At 34.6% G+C, this 16405-nt stretch overlaps 1 protein-coding gene across 6 annotated transcripts in view; it reads right to left on the reverse strand.

Annotated features, from left to right (window-relative positions):
- CCSER2 (coiled-coil serine rich protein 2) overlaps positions 1-16405 on the reverse strand; it is a 176123-nt gene that overhangs the window by 33686 nt on the left and 126032 nt on the right. For all 6 annotated transcript variants that reach the window (XM_055325312.1, XM_055325313.1, XM_055325314.1 and 3 more), the window contains 2 exons: positions 9680-9763; positions 4084-4170 (listed from right to left, as the gene is read on the reverse strand). In XM_055325312.1, the coding sequence (XP_055181287.1) occupies positions 4084-4170; positions 9680-9763 (171 nt within the window). The remainder of the gene's footprint in view (positions 1-4083; positions 4171-9679; positions 9764-16405) is intronic.

Here is a 16405-nt window from a genome sequence, read left to right on the forward strand (position 1 = left end):
TTTTGTCTGCAGAGGTTCTCTTTGCCTGTTGTGGGCAGTGCTTGGTTCCTGGCAAGGGTGCAGTGCACAATTTTAACACCTTGGGCTTCCACAGGGCCTACTGCCAATGGGCCCTTGCAAAATGCCTGGATCAGGAGACAGTGTTGGCAAGGTTTATATAGGTCTTCTGGGGTAGGGGACCTGCAGTACTGGGGGTTGAAATAAGTATGACTGGGAAGGATGGATCTCCCAAAGCATGGGGAGGTGGGCAGGGCTTAGTGTTAGCAAGTTAGTTAGTGAATATCAGTACTTGGCTGGTTCACACAGGTGGCCATGTGTTTATGCTGGGGGAGTGGAGGAGGCAGATAGCACCGCCATCTCCTCTGTTCCTGCAGAAATCCCTCAGCAATCCTTGCCCCTCAAGGACATGCTCCAAAATGAGTAAACTACTCTCCCTTTTGTTTGTTGTGTTTTTCAAACTGCTGCTTTTATGCTGTATCTCTGTGGGTCATCATGCTATCTCTTGAAGGGCAGGGACTCCACTTCCTCTCACCCTTCAGGCTCTCTCAGATCCAAGCCCACAGATTTTTTAAAATTCCAGGCTTTAAGTCTCCCTGTAAGAACTCATGAAATTCAGTCCCTCTTGCTTTCAAAGCCAAATGTTATGGGGATTTGTCTTCCCTGAGCAGGCATCCCAGTGTGATAGTGTGTTTCTCTCCCTTCTCCATGCCTGGGCCTCCCTCTTCTCCACAGATGGCTGCAGTCTCTTTTGTTCCCCACCACATCTCCACTCTTCCTATCCTCTTTTTTTTTTTTTAATATTTTATTTATTTATTCATGAGAGACACAGAGAGAGGGAAAGACAGAGAGAGAGGCAGAGACACAGGCAGAGGAAGAAATAGGCTCCATGCAGAGAGCCCGACGTGGGACTTGATCCCGGGTCTCCAGGATCATGCCCTGGGCCGAAGGCGGCACTAAACCATTGAGCCACCCGGGCTGCCCCCTACCCTCTTCAATGTGGCTTCCTCTCTACCTTTAGTTATGGAGTTTCTTCCACCTGTCATCAGCTCATTTTCTGTATTATTTGCACTGATGTGAGTGTTATCTAGGTACACCTGTGAGATAAGCTAAGTTTAGGATCCTCTTACTCCACCATCTTCGCAGCTTCAAAAACCTTCACATTTTTTATAAGAAAAGCACTGGAAAATGGTAGAAACTGCCAATGTTATTCAGCTAATTAATACTGAAGTCAAAACAAAGCCCTCTAATTTATGATGATGTTTTGCTATTAAAAAAATAGTTTAGAGATGTGAGGAAAGAAAAAGTATTTTAAATAGACAATTTTAATTTTTATAATGTGAAAAATGTTGCAACTGATCTCTACCTACAGTGGTTTGTATCTTTCTAAATTCTCTTGATTTGAACAAGTGACTTCCTAGAGTTCCATTACTAAACTAAAGATAGGTAATGAGCTCTTCTAAAATAAATATAATTTCTAGGTTTAATATAGCAAATACAGAGAACTTCAAGAACCTTTTGCTGAGAAGTAATGCTTTCAACTTTTCTTTCTTTAGGATTCTCTTAGACATTTCTACAATCTATAAAAATTATTTGCAAGGTAAGTCTCTTCAACAAGTCAGTACAGTCTCTTCAACAAGTCAATACAACAACAAGGAAAAAGAACAGTTCTAAATTAAAAGAGATTTAAGAGATGTAACCAGATGTAATGTACAAAGGCACAGGATATTTTTGAAACTAGGGCAACCTAAAGATGTTAGGATATTAGAAGACATTAAGGATTCACTAATAAGTGGTTAAGGACAGTAATACTTCAGCTATGAACTGTTCTTATTTTCTAAAGAAATATATTAACAGAATACTATTAAAACATAATATAAAAAGCTTTACATTTTCATTACTTATTAATCATATTATCAATATACAGTGAGCTCTTTTCGTGATTTTTTTCCAACCTAAATTTTTTTTCTAGTGCAACCCCAGCATTTTGATGAGAATAATTTCATTCTGTTTCACTCAACCTTTTTATGTTCAGCATTATTATATCATTTTACGTGATCTAAATTTCCTTTATATACAAAGAAAATTAATGGATTTTGCATTAAAACCTCAATGAAACTGTGAGAGATAAGACCATTTTCATTTACTGTTATATTTCTTAAATTTGATCTAATCTGTCACCTTGGTTTTGCTGTTTTCAGATATCCTTGGTATTTTTCTACTTTTTATGTCTCTTTAAATATCTTTTGCAAGATTCATTATTCTAACCTAACAGTTATCTTAAAAGCATTTCATAAACATTTTATAATTTATTTAAGTATATCAAAATAATTTTAAAAATCCATTTGTAGAAAATAAAAACTTCAGTACTTCTGACTTCTTCAGGATTTTCCGTATTTCCTTCCTCAAACCTGCATTTTACTTAAACATTTTCAAGAATTTAACAGTAATTAAAAATTAAAAAAAAAACTTTTCATTTCAGAAAATAAAATGTATAAATTCAAAAAAGTCCAACATTCAAATGATATATAATTACATAAGATAAAATAAGGAGCAAAAAGTTTTCTCCCATTACTGGTTGGGAAGTTTAGCCCATCTATCCTACCTGAAAATGGTTTCATTCATTCATTCATTCATTCATTCATTCATTTTTAAGATTTTATTTATTTATTTGACAGAAAGAGAGTGAGTGAGCACAAGCAGGGGGAGTGGCAGACAGAGGGAGAGAGAGAAGCAGGCTTCCCCCTACCCCCAGCAGGGAGCCCAATGTGGAACTCAATACCAGGGCCCTGGGATCATGATCTGAGGTGAAGGCCGACACCCAACCAACTGAGCCACGCATTTTAATCTTTACCTCCCAATTCTTGAGTTATTTTTAAGTTCCTCCTTCAGGTATTCGGAATGCATTATTAAGCAATTTTACAAAGATAACTGAATGGCATGGTTTTCAAGACATTAAAGGTCTGAAATTTTACCTTGGTATATGAATAAAAATATGTTTAGATATAAAATATAAGGGCATAACCTTTTTCTGAAGTGTCCTAGACACAATTCTTGTGCTCTGTAATACATTTTTGCAAAATCTGAAGCTTACTTAATTTCCTGATGCTTTTTTCTTCTCCTTAAAAACTAGATAGGTTCCGATTTTAGTTTTAAAATACAAGTGTTAGGTCTTATTATTTTCCTTTTTAATTTTATATTTGGTAGGCCCTCAATTTGCAATATTCATTCATTCGTTTCTCAGATTTGTAAGTTTTCTTCATATACTTAAAACATAACATCTGATTCATCTGTCATTATTTATTCATCAGCCTGATTTCTGTAATCTGACCTCAGTGGCTCCGAGTTCATAATAACCTTTATATTCTAAGTGAGATTAATATTTCATATTGCTGAATTCCATTGTTATACCAAAACATGCTTTTGCCTTGCAACAAAGATTTTCCTTGGCCTGTTGTCATTTTTATGCCATAATGTTATTATCCTGGCCTTTCAGATTTTACGAACTAAATTATAATTAGGTTCAAGACGCTGTACATATTCTTTTTATATGAGACTGACACTTGAAATTGTAACAATTATAAAATTAAAAGACCCAAACATGACTCTGAGAGACCCTGCAATATATCCAAGTGGAGGAAGTATTTTCTTAGAATACCACTCACTCTGACAGTCTTACTGACAGAAATCTAAGCCTACTATCCAGTTTAATTTCTGCTTTCAGAGAGAATAAACGCCCTGTTCTCAATTCACCAGTTCATTTCTTTAAATATATATGAAGGAAGACAGGCCTTCATCAATAACATGAATATAAGTTGGTGAATTTCAAAATCTCCAAATGAAGGCTACTAAAAATGGTTGTTTGATGAAGACTTTCTTTACACTTGATACTTAGTATTTAGATTGAAGTAAATCACATACTTTCAGAGTTCATATAATCTAAATACAATAGTGCAACTTTGAAAGGCAAAAATAAAGTCAAATTTCAATTCTGGCTAGACCTTAAAACAAAAAAAAAAAAACAAAACACATGTATGGTGCAGTTTGAAAAGCCTCTACTTTTATGTACTATACTATAATACTTACAAGCTGATGTTCTAATAGTTGGATTTTTTCATCTTTTTTCTTTATTTCCTCTTTGAGTTGTTTTACTTCATTTAATAAATCTTCATTCTGAAATATTTTAAAAAATTAACAAGCATTAAATCAATGATGAAGAGTGAATAATGGATGGTTTGTGAAGAGGAAATTTCTTCTTAAATATGCCAGCAATTCACCTATACACAAACAAACAAAAACCCATTTTGGTCTTCTAAGAATTCATAGTGTAGGGGAGCCTGGGTAGCTCAGTTGGTTAAGCGTCTGACTTCGGCTCAGGTCATGATCTCAGGGTCCTGGAATCCAGCTCTTTGTGGGGCTCCATGCTCAGCAGGGAGTCTGCTTGTCCCTCTTCCTTTGTCTCTCACCCCATTCATACTCTGTCTCTCTCTCAAATAAATAAATAAATAAATAAAATCTTTAAAAAGAATTCATAGTGTAATAGAGTTCAAAAATGTAAAAAATGAGTAACAGTAGCAATACAGCTAACATTCATTAAGTACTTATCAGGTACTTTTAGATATCTAAGCTTTTGATCCTGAGTACAAACCTGAGACCCTGAGGTAGATAGTATTATACCCCCCTTTTACAGATAAGGACACTGGGACATAGGCCATATAGTAAAATATATTACAGACAAAACAGTAACTTCAGATAAATTTAAAGGGATGTATGAGAGTTGCCTATCAAAAACAATGCAGGGCACAACAAACAGAAGGAACAGCATAATTAAAGGCACAGAGCCATTTCACAGCTGGCTCAGTAATCAGCAAAAGGATAAACAGGGTAACAGCGAGATTCTTTTTCCATGAGCTACTTTCCTGAAAACTGCCTTACTCAAAGACAAAATACCCTGTCAATTTAGTTTATAAGAAATTCCTAATAGTATTAAATGGAAACCTACTATCAAGTTAAGCTGGAATCTCGTTACATTTCCAGGTGTAAAGTATCATTACCTTATAATTAGTTCATTGTACTTACTACTGTTAGATTATCCAGAAGTATATACTGAGGAAATAGCACCAGCAAGGAAATTAGGATATATTTGTGAATGATATATTTCCAGAGAGAAAAATATGTAAGCAAATAATTATAATATGTTGTTACTGAGCAAAGGATGTCATCTCTTGCAAAAACATTGGGAACAAACACAAAATCTCATAGTCTCTTTAATGAGATCAGAAAGAGACATTTCACAAAGGCTTTAGTATATCACATAAGTATCACAAACAATGGGGAAGAAAAGATTTTTGTAATGCTGTTATGTATATACTGTCAACTGAAGCAAGACTGTTTATTATAAGTAAAAAATGATTTCCATTCCAATTCAAAGAGTTTAACTTTTTTTAATTATAAATCAAGACCAAAAAAAGAGACAGACTGCAGATTATGAAGGATACACTTTTAAGCTATGTGGCAAATGAAGCTATTAAGATATAAGAAGTATATTTGATTATATAAAATTTTAAAGCATCCATACAGTTAATATTAAAGCTAAAAGCTGGTGAAAACCTATGCAAATATGATAAAGGATTTATACTCAAGTATATGAAGAGCCTGTTCAAACATAAAAGGATCATTTTCTAGGCCCCAAGACAAATAAACCAGTACTCACCAATATACAGATAATTGGCAAAATGTTGTATCTGACTTGTTGAAGAAATACAAATTCAAGAATTAAGGTATTATTTTATGGGTATTAAGTTGGGGGGAGAAATACTCAATGTGATTAACAAAATTGCAGGACAGAATGGTACATTATCAGACATCAAAACTAGCCTTTCTGGGAAACACATGGCTATACACAGAAGAGTCATAAAAATGCTTGCACTCTGATTCAGTTATCTCACTCAAAGAAACAATCCTAAGTATGGAAAAACCTATGACAAGGTATTACCTAAAAGTTTACAAATTCACAATTGTCTCAAAGGGGGGGGGCTACTGAAATACAACATAGCCATCATTCAGGCACTACTAGGTTCTGCCAGTGTTGGCAGAAATAGACTTGAAAATAAAATCAAAATACAATGTGATAACATATTAAGAGCCAACATGTATAGAGTACAGGCACTGCTCTAAGGATTTTACACATGATGATGGGCAAAGGAGAACATATCAGGAAATGGGTAACTCCAGGGAAGCCTTAAAGGATGAGAATGAGTTCCAAAGACACAGAAGTGTATCAGGCTTTGGATTTTAGAGTAAGAGATTCTCAGATACAGAGATGCTCTGTATTGTTGTATTACAATACAGAGATTATACAGTCCTCTGTATTATACAACAATACAGAGATGAAGGCAAGCCTAGCATACCATATTTGGAGAATTACAAGCAGTGATGTCGCTGCACAAAGGCTGTAGTGAACAGGTACTAATGTGGTTAGTAAGTTAGGCAAGGGCCCAATCATAGACAGCCATGAATACCAAGCATGGCCTAATAAGCCAGGGGAGTGCCAGTGCATTGAAGATGGATTTGACAGCTGTTCGGAGGATAAACTTGACAACGACAACACAATTAGGCTAGGGAACTTGTTAACAAGATGTAATACTCCAGATGACAGAAGGAGCCTGACCCAATAGAGTGATAATAGGGAGAAGAAGGAAGAAGAGCAGGAATCAAAATTAGGAGATTTTGGTGATTCTCTTCATGTGAAAGAAAAAGTACAAGGGGCAGTCAAGAGTAAGACATATATTTCTAGCTTCCTACCTCTGTTTCTAGGGTAATATGGTGATTAGTTGTGTCACTGGAAAAAAAAAAAAAAGAGAGAGAGAGAGAATAAAAGAAGAGAAATATATCCAAAGAGGAATATCTGTGAGTTTTAGATATACTATTAGAGATACCTGTGGGTGGGACACAGTGGAAATGTCCACAGGGCAACTGGATTACTAAGTATGAAGAAGAAATTTTATATGTTATCAAAAGATATGTCATATATGGAAATCATGACAGTAAAAAGTTCAAAAAGAACCAGATAAAAGATATAAATCTATATTCTAAAGAAGAGAAGGAACCTACAAAGAAAAGAGAAAATGGGAAAATGTTGAGGAATATAAGGAATTTTAGAGAGAATGACATAAAAATCAAGGATAAAGCTTTTAAGACAACAGTCACCCCAAATGTCTATAGCATTAAAACCAGTAGCTGCTTTCATTTTTCCAGGTTTCCAGGTTAACTGGAAAAAGGTTTAAGGAGAGTCAAGGAAGGTTTATTTGGTTTATGATAGGTAAAATACAGAAATTTATAAACTGAGGATAAAGAGAAAGTAGAGAAAGCACAATGAAGAGAGATGAGAGAAGAGGAGGTAGTTAGGTCTTAATAGCAGCAGAAGACAGTCAAGAACCTAACAAAGAATGGTCTTCTATAGTATATAGTGGCTATTTTTGCCCTGTAACTGGAGCAAAGTGAATGAGAATGATAACAGATACCGGTAAGTCAGAGGGCAAGAAGGCATGTACCAGATCTTGCTTGATGAACACAAGGCCACCTGCAGAAATGGAGAAGAGTGGCCAATAATGAGGCTTGAAGAGAGTGGTCAATATTGAGACTAGCTCATCAGGGGAATGGGAGAGGGAGCTGTCCTGAGATAAAAAAGATTAGAGACATGGCAGGTCCAGTAGAGATTTTAGACCCTAAATTTCCAATGACACAAGTCACCATATTTGTATCATTTAAAACTACACTGCTAAACCCTCTTGGACAAGAAGGGTACATAACTGGGAATTTGATGTGCAAGAGAGTCTAGTATACTGGAGCAGAATCAGCTATAGCATCTCACCTTCGAAAAGGAAAACTAGGAATGACTTAGAAGGAAAAATAAATATTGTGTAATGATATATCTACCACGTAACATTAAATATATAGACAAACTAAAAGGAACACTGAAAAAAACTGACACTAGTTGTGTAAAAAAGTTGGAATTAAATTTTTTTCTTTAAAAATTATTTCTTTATATGTGAAATTTTTCACAAAAGAATGCAGAAAAAGTCCACTTTACTTTGAAAATGTCAGTCACAAACCTTAAAATTGAGAGATGATCAGAGATCACCTAAGTCAATGGTTCTCAACCGCTATATATGTAAAAGTTTTTTTTTTTTTTTTTAAAGACCTGTCCTACTGCAGATCTGCTGATTTAGAATACTATACTCACAACAGGATGGAAGCACAGAGACAGGAAGAAATTTGCAAGAACACATAAGATAACATGTTGAAAAAGCAAAACTACAAAACCAGACGTGACTACTAATGCTATATTCTTTTGATTTTTTGGTTGTTTTATAGACAATATTGTTCCCAGTAAGTCACCCCATATCCTATGAGAAAATCATGCTTCTCTGATCTCTAATGCCAGGGTTGGCTACTTGACTTGATTTGGAAGTGAAATATGTAACATGCAAGCAGAATCCAAATGTGGTTATGCCAATGATCTTCTCCCTAAGCTACAAAAACATGTCCCAGGGTAGGGGCTAATCCTTCAACCTGGGTCCCAGAATGAAGCAGCAGCATAGAATTCCAGCTGATGTATAGCCAGTATGCAACATGTTAAAAAATAACAAGTGAAAAATACAGTTTTGTCATTGTAAGCAACCAGTACTTCAAGATTGTTTGTTGACTACCAAACCCTGAAAATAGAATGTAAAAGAATCAATTTTAACTTGGAAACATTAAATCAAGGATACTTCCATGTACTTCAGAAATAACTTCCCCCCCCAAAAAAAAAGCTTTTTTAAACTAAAAATGAGGGGTGCCTGAGTAGCTCAGCAGCTGAGCGTCTGCCTTTGCCTCAGGTCGTGATCCCAGGGTCCTGGGATCGAGTTCCGCATTGGGCTCCCTACAGGGAGCCTATCTCCTGCTGCCTGGCTCTGCCTCTCTCTCTGGGTCTCTCATGAATAAATAAATAAAATCTTTAAAAATAAATAAACAAAAAATGAGAATTATAAAAATACACTTTCAAATACTAAAATGCATCCATATTCTATAATTGTATTTTTTTTAATTTTATTTATTTATGATAGGCACACAGTGAGAGAGAGAGAGAGGCAGAGACATAGGCAGAGGGAGAAGCAGGCCCCATGCACTGGGAGCCCGACGTGGGATTCGATCCCGGGCCTCCAGGATCACTCCCTGGGCCAAAGGCAGGCGCTAAACCGCTGGCGCCACCCAGGGATCCCTATAATTGTATTTTTAAACATGAAAGAAGATGAGTTAATCTCATTTTCAGTCTATATCTTCAGTGTTGTGATTCTATATGAGAAGTACCTGTTAATCATTTTGATTGTAGTTAAAAACTTATTCATAATTATAAAAAATAATTTTAAAATGTAATAACTTATTGATTTAAGAAAAAGAATCCTGAATAGAGACAAATAATAATCCAACTGATAAAATAAATTCAAATTAAAATACTACAGTGATAACACTTTAACATCATAAGGTAACAAAAGTTAAAAGTAGACCTGATTAAAACTCAACACAGCAAAGCTTCAGGATTTGATACATTTACTACTAAATGTTTTAATGGTTACTGCTTTGTAATTTTAGTAATAAAAAAGAATTTTGAAAAATTTAGCATGACTACTATTTATACCTTATATATTTGATCACCATCTTCTGGTTCTGGACTGGATGGCAATGATAGCTGAATATCATGCAGCGAACCACTTCCATCATGCTACAGAGAGAAGAGAAGGAAAACATGAGATTAATAGAGTAATTGCAGACACTCACTTCAACCTGAATTCACCCCGACCAAACGCTAGCATGGCAAAGAACAGAAATTAAATTTTAGAAATCTTCTTTTTATACCTACACAGAGGTAGAAGACAATGTGGAGGAGGGAAAGAAGAGTTCTAGGGCAAGAATAATAAAATAACAGACACTACATGAGTGGATGAAATAAAAAGCCCTTGAAAGTTTTAGAGTAGGAAAAAGAATATGGAAATTTTCCTATAAAATTTGAAGATTATCTTAACTACAAAAAGCAAAATGAAAGTCAAATTATATGTGCTTTGGTTTAGATACGGTTTTGAGTATGTTGTTTTCCAAGTCAGAAACAATACCTCAACAAGGAGTGGCCACAAAAGTCATTTGATCAAAAGTATTAGACAAGAGTATACATATTGCAGGACTATATTTATACAAAGCCTGATAGCAGAAAAAACTAATTTATGGTGTTAGAAATCAGAACAGGGGTTGACTCAGGGGAAAGGGGCTATTGACTGGGAAAGAGCATTAGGAAACCTACTAGGATGCTGGATATGTCTTGACTGTATGGTGGTTATGTGAGTAGGTACATATGAAAAGTTTAAGCTGCACACTTAAGATTGGTATACCTTAAGTACCTTACTGGATGTACGCTATACTTCAACAGAAGTTGGAAAAAAAATCAAACTTCTTGTCCTTAAATGCAATAAAGAAAATGACAAGAATTAATAAGGTCTACCTCTTGCTGTATTGGTTAGGAATAACCAACTAAGAAATGACATATTAAGTAATTCACAATTTCAAGAAAGATGAATCAGTAAAGAATGTGCCTGGAATAATGGTGAGGGATTGAGCCCCTGACCAAGGCAGCACAAATGTGGCCGGACACCTGGTTTGTTCAGATGGTATCCAACTGCCTTGGGACACCTACTGAATCAACAAGCTTCAAGATCACTGCCATTACAATCTTCCTCAGACATAACTATCCTGAGAAAATCTCTTAGACCATAGAAATGTCCTGTATTAAAACAAGAGTGCTAAAGTATAAGACATAATCATGTAGGTCATTTTCTTTTTTATTTACTGTATAACCAATGAACCAGAATCTCTAGGTATGGGGTCTACAAATGTGTATTTAGTAAAGTTCAATAGGTAATACTGATTGACAGCAAAAAATAAGGATCTGTCAAATTTCTACAATAAATATATTTTTATTGTGCTGTTATATGAAGACAAAGAATTTGACATAAGAATGGAGGCAATGTCCTAGTGAATAACAAATGTTTTTAAAATGCCTCTTTAAATGTTTAAAAGAAAAAAGAAAGAAATTTTACAAGATTCATCTCAGTAAAAAGTTCATCTCTGTCGTAAACGACCTCACCTATAAAGACAATCCCACATCTAACTATATATTTGAGAATAAAAGGAACTGTAAAATCTGACTTATTTCCAAACATCTCCATCATCTTCCTGCCCATTGCAAAGCAGGAACCCTAGAGAATGGGACACAACACAAGTATACACCACTTTTGCCTTGGACATGGGTATAACTGTGGAAAGCAAGCAGCAGAACAGGAAAAATAAAACACCAGCTTTTAGGGTGGAGGAACAAAAACGGGAGCCCCAGGTAAAAATATCTGGGAGATCATGAAGTACCAGCACAGGAAAGTGACTCCAGAAAGCTGTATGTAAATTTCTAGGTTCACACCTCAGCAGCACTTGGCTTGAATCTGATCCTAAACAGTATATTAAAGACTGAGAAATAACATTGCCCAGACCCAATCTAGCCTCTGAAAGATGTATACTAAGAACAGATCTGACAAGCATGGCACAAAACCTTTGAAATAGAACTGACATTATGACCATAACCCAAACGTGGCTGGCCAGCTGGAACTTATAGTCTGAACCCAACCAGAGTATTTACCTGCTTTAAAATAAAAACAAAAAACAAAAACAAAAACCCCAAGTACCACAATATTCTCCATAGCATTTAAACAAAATTAAGTGTCTCACAGCAAACCATGCAAAGATCTAAGATATAATCCAAAATTACTCAACCTACAAACAACAGGGAGAATCTCAATTCACGCAAGAAAAGACAATCAACAAACACCAATGCCAAAACAAGACAGAGGTTGGAATTCATTGAAAGAGATTCTAAAAGGGCTATTACAAAAATTCTCCAAAAGTAAGAAGAGAAGTCTTGAAGGAAATGAAAAGAGAAAGTCTCACAAAGAAACAATACATAAAGTGGAAACACATACAAAATTTAAAACTACAAAGATTCAATAACTAAATTTTAAAATGCACTAGCAGGACTAAATAACAGCATTTGAGATGACAGACTGAACTTGAAGACAGATCAACAGAAATCATGCAATTTGAACAATGAAGAGAAAAAAGAAAAAAGGAGAAAAATAAAACGGAGCGTACTGAAGGAGCTATGGGACAAGAAGGAAAGATGTAATATTCACATCATTAAAGTCACAGAAGGAAGGGTGGGGGGCAGAAAAAAATGTTTGAAGAAATAATGGGTAAAAACACCTCAAATATGGTGAAAGACATAAATTACATATTTGAGAAGCTCATTCTAAAAGAATAGAAAATAGACAAAGCATGCTCTCTGAACACAAGGGAATTTAATTAGAAATATTCAAACTCTTAGAAAGCAAATTATAAACTTCCAAATCATCCATGGGTCAAAGAAGAAACCTGAAGACAAATAAGGTATTATTCTGATTTGAAGGAAAATGAAGTTACCACATTATCAAAATTTGTGGAATTCAACTAAAGCAATGCTTAGAGGGAAAATTACTGTAGAAATGCTTAGAATAAAACAAAGGTGTCAAATGCACCACTGAAGCAAAATAAATCCAGAACAAGCAGAAAGAAAAAAAATAATAAAGAGCACAAATTAAATGAAACTGAAAATCAAGAAATAGAAAGAAAGCCATGAAACCAAAAACTAATTATTTGACAATTGTAAAAGTGCCAAATAACAAAGTTAGAAGGCACAAATCAGATACATACCAGGACAAAGAAAGCATATACCAGGAATGAAACCGGGGATATCACTACAGATGTCTCAGGCTTTAAAAGTAATAAGTAAGGTGGAAAACCAAATGGCTCAGTCGGTTAAGCATCTGGCCTCAGCTCTGGTTATGATTCCAGGGTCCAGGGACTGAGTCCCCAAATTGGGCTCCCTGCTCAGCAGAGAGCCTGCTTCTCCTTCTCCCCTCAACCCCACTCCTCCTTTGTCTCACTCTCTCCCTCTCTCAAATAAATAAAATCTTTAAAAAAAAGTAAATAAGGCAATAATACTATGAGTGACTCTATACACACAAATTTGACAACTTACATCAAATGAAGAAATTATTCAAAAACCACAAACTATCAAAACTCACCCAAAAGAAACAAACAATCTGAGTAGATCTGTGATTATTAATAAAGTTAATTCACAATTTAATCTTTCTGTAAAAGAAATACTGAAGGCCAGATGTTTTCCTAGCAAATTCCTCCAAAGTTTAAGGAATAATATCATTTCTATATAATCTTAGAGAAAACATAAATCAAATTAAATTAGAAAATTAATCAAATCAAGTTAATGAGCCTTGATGCATCCAACTTTTGATTTTGTCTGGGGGTCGTGATCTCAGGGTTGTGAGACCTAGCCCCATGTCAAACTCTGAGCTGGGCATGGAGCCTTTTTAAGATTCTCTCTCTCTCTCTCCCTCTCCCTTTGCCCCTCCCACTTTCTCCCTCTCTAAAAAAGAAAAAAAAAGGACTTACAGATCAGTATCTCTCATGAATAGACACACAAAAGCCCTTAACAAAATATCTTTAAATAAAATTCAACAATATATAAAAAGGGAAAAAAGATCATGAACAAGTTAAGTTGATCTTTGGAAGATAAAACTTATTCAATAGTTAAAAAGCAATGTGATTCCACATATCAAGAGATATCTATATGATTATCCCAAAAGATACAGTAAAAGTTTCTGGCAAAATTCAGCATCCATTCATGGACAAAACCTCAGCAAATTAGGAACAGAAGGGAACTTGCTCAACCTGATAAAATCCATCTAAACGACCCTCAGAATTAACATCGTATTAAGTGAAAGACTGAAAGTTTTACCCGTAAAACCAGGAACAAGGCATTCTGTTGTACTGGAGTTTATGGCATATTATTTGAATAAGTATATAAATAAAATTTTATTCAGTGCAGTAAGACAAGAAAAATAAAAATACAAAAGACAATTAGGAAAGAAGAAATGAAACCATCTCCAGGTAATATAATTTTAGCTGTAGCAATTCTAATCTACAATACTATTACTAGAATACATGAATTTAAGAATGTCACAAAATACAAGATCAATATACAAAAATCTATTTCTATGGTGAAGAATAACTGAAAATTGAAATTTAGAAAAATGACTTCTATTTACATACATTAAACTAAAATCCAAGAAATAAACAAAATCAAGGGGAAAAATAAAAATCCAAAATTTTAAAAAAGGAAATATTTAGGTACAAATCTAACAAAATATAGACAAACTCTCTATTTAAAAAATCAATGGAAGAAATCAGAGATGACAAATAAATGGAGAGGTATATTAATGAATTTAAAGACTTAGTAGTTTTGAAATGTCTATTCTTTTACAAATTCAACTACAGATGAGTACCCCAACTCCACCAAATTCCTAGAATTTTTTGCAATAACAGAAAAGCTGCTTCTAAAATTTATATGGTATGGTAATAGAACTAAAACAAACTTTGAAAATAAAGTTGAGAGACATCATACTACTTCAAGACTTACTATTAAGCTATAGTAATCAAGAGAATGTGATATTGGCAAAAGGACAAACACTGATCAAAGGAACAAATCAGAGATCCGCAATAGGCCCACATATATGTTTAAAGGCATTTCTGACAAAAGTACCAAAGCAATTCAATAAAGAAAGCCTTTTCAACAAATGGTACTAAAATATCTATATGCAATAAAATAAAATTCACTCATACCTCACAGCATATATAAAAATTCTCAAAACAGTCTGTAGACCTGTATGTTAAACTTAAAACAACAAAAATTCTTCAAATAAACAGAAAAATCTTTGTAATTTTGGGTTGGATAAAGATTTCTTAAATATGATACCACAGATATGACCACAATACTGATATCTGACTTCAAGAGAATTTCTGCTCTTTAAAAAACTATTAACAGAATAAAAAGAGAAGCTATGAACTGGAAGAAAATATTTGCAATAATTCAAGTAAAATAATGAGCATAGTGTCTAACTTATAGAATATAAACTGTTGGGGATCCCTGGGTGGCTCAGCGGTTTAGCGCCTGCCTTTGGCCCAGGGCGCGATCCTGGAGTCCTGGGATTGTGTCCCGCATCAGGCTCCCAGCACGGAGGCTGCTTCTCCCTCTGCCTGTGTCTCTGCCTCTCTCGCTCTCTCTATGTCTATCATGAATAAATAAATAAAACCTTAAAAAAAAAGAATATAAACTGTTAACTATTTTTTAAACAATAACTAAAAATAATAATAATATGAAGCTCTAGGGTTTATAACGGACTTCATTAACTCACTATTCTACATAGTTACCTAAAAAGCAAATTCCATTTTTTTCAATATTCGTTTGTTTCATAATTTTCATGTCTGCTTAAGTACTTACATAGAAATACATAAAGAACTATCAAAAATCAATAAGACAACATTTTTGTTCATGGGCAAAATGACAGACACCAAGGAAGACACACAAATAGCAAATCAGGTACGTGAAAATATGCTCAACATCATTAGTCATCAGGCAAATGCAAATTCAATTCACAGTGGATACCAGTGCACATCTACATGAATGGCTTTTGAAAAATAGGCACAAAGATGCAAAACAACTACAACTTTCATTAATCAATCGCTGGTAGGAATATAAAATCATATAGCCACTTGGAAAACAGTTCCAGCAGTTTCTTAAGTTAAATATATACTTACCGTATAACCCAACAATCCTACAACAAGGTATTTACCCAAGAGAAATGAAAACATGTGCACATGAAAACCTGTGCAGAAATATTTATAGCAGCTTTATTCATAAATGCCAAAAACTGGAAAGTGGCACAAGAATCCTTCAACTGGTAAATAAATTAACAAATTATGATACATGCATATGGTGGAATATTACTCAGCAAAAAGCAGGAAAAGATCAGCAATATGAGGACAGCACAAATGAATTTAGAATTAATTACGGTAAGTGAAAAAAAAAGCCAGAGTCAAAGGACTAGATATGATTCCATTATGTGATAGTCTTGAAAAACCAAAATTACAGAGACATAAAAAAGATCCAGTGCTTGCCGGGAGATAGCAGTGGATATAGGGAATGACTGCAAAAGCTTGAAAAAAAAAAAAAAAGGAATTTGGGGGACGACTGTAACAGCTATGTAATTGTACGGATTTGTCAAGTTTACAGACTATACAATGAAAAAGGCTGAATTTTAGTTTTTAGTGTATGGAAGTTACACCTCAAAATAGCTGTACTAGATTGAACAGTGCCCCCCTAGAAATCCACGCCAATCCAAAACTTGTGACTGTGACTTCACCTGGAAATAAG

The sequence above is a fragment of the Nyctereutes procyonoides genome, unplaced genomic scaffold, assembly GCF_905146905.1.
Source record: "Nyctereutes procyonoides isolate TBG_1078 unplaced genomic scaffold, NYPRO_anot_genome, whole genome shotgun sequence".
NCBI lineage: Eukaryota > Metazoa > Chordata > Mammalia > Carnivora > Canidae > Nyctereutes > Nyctereutes procyonoides.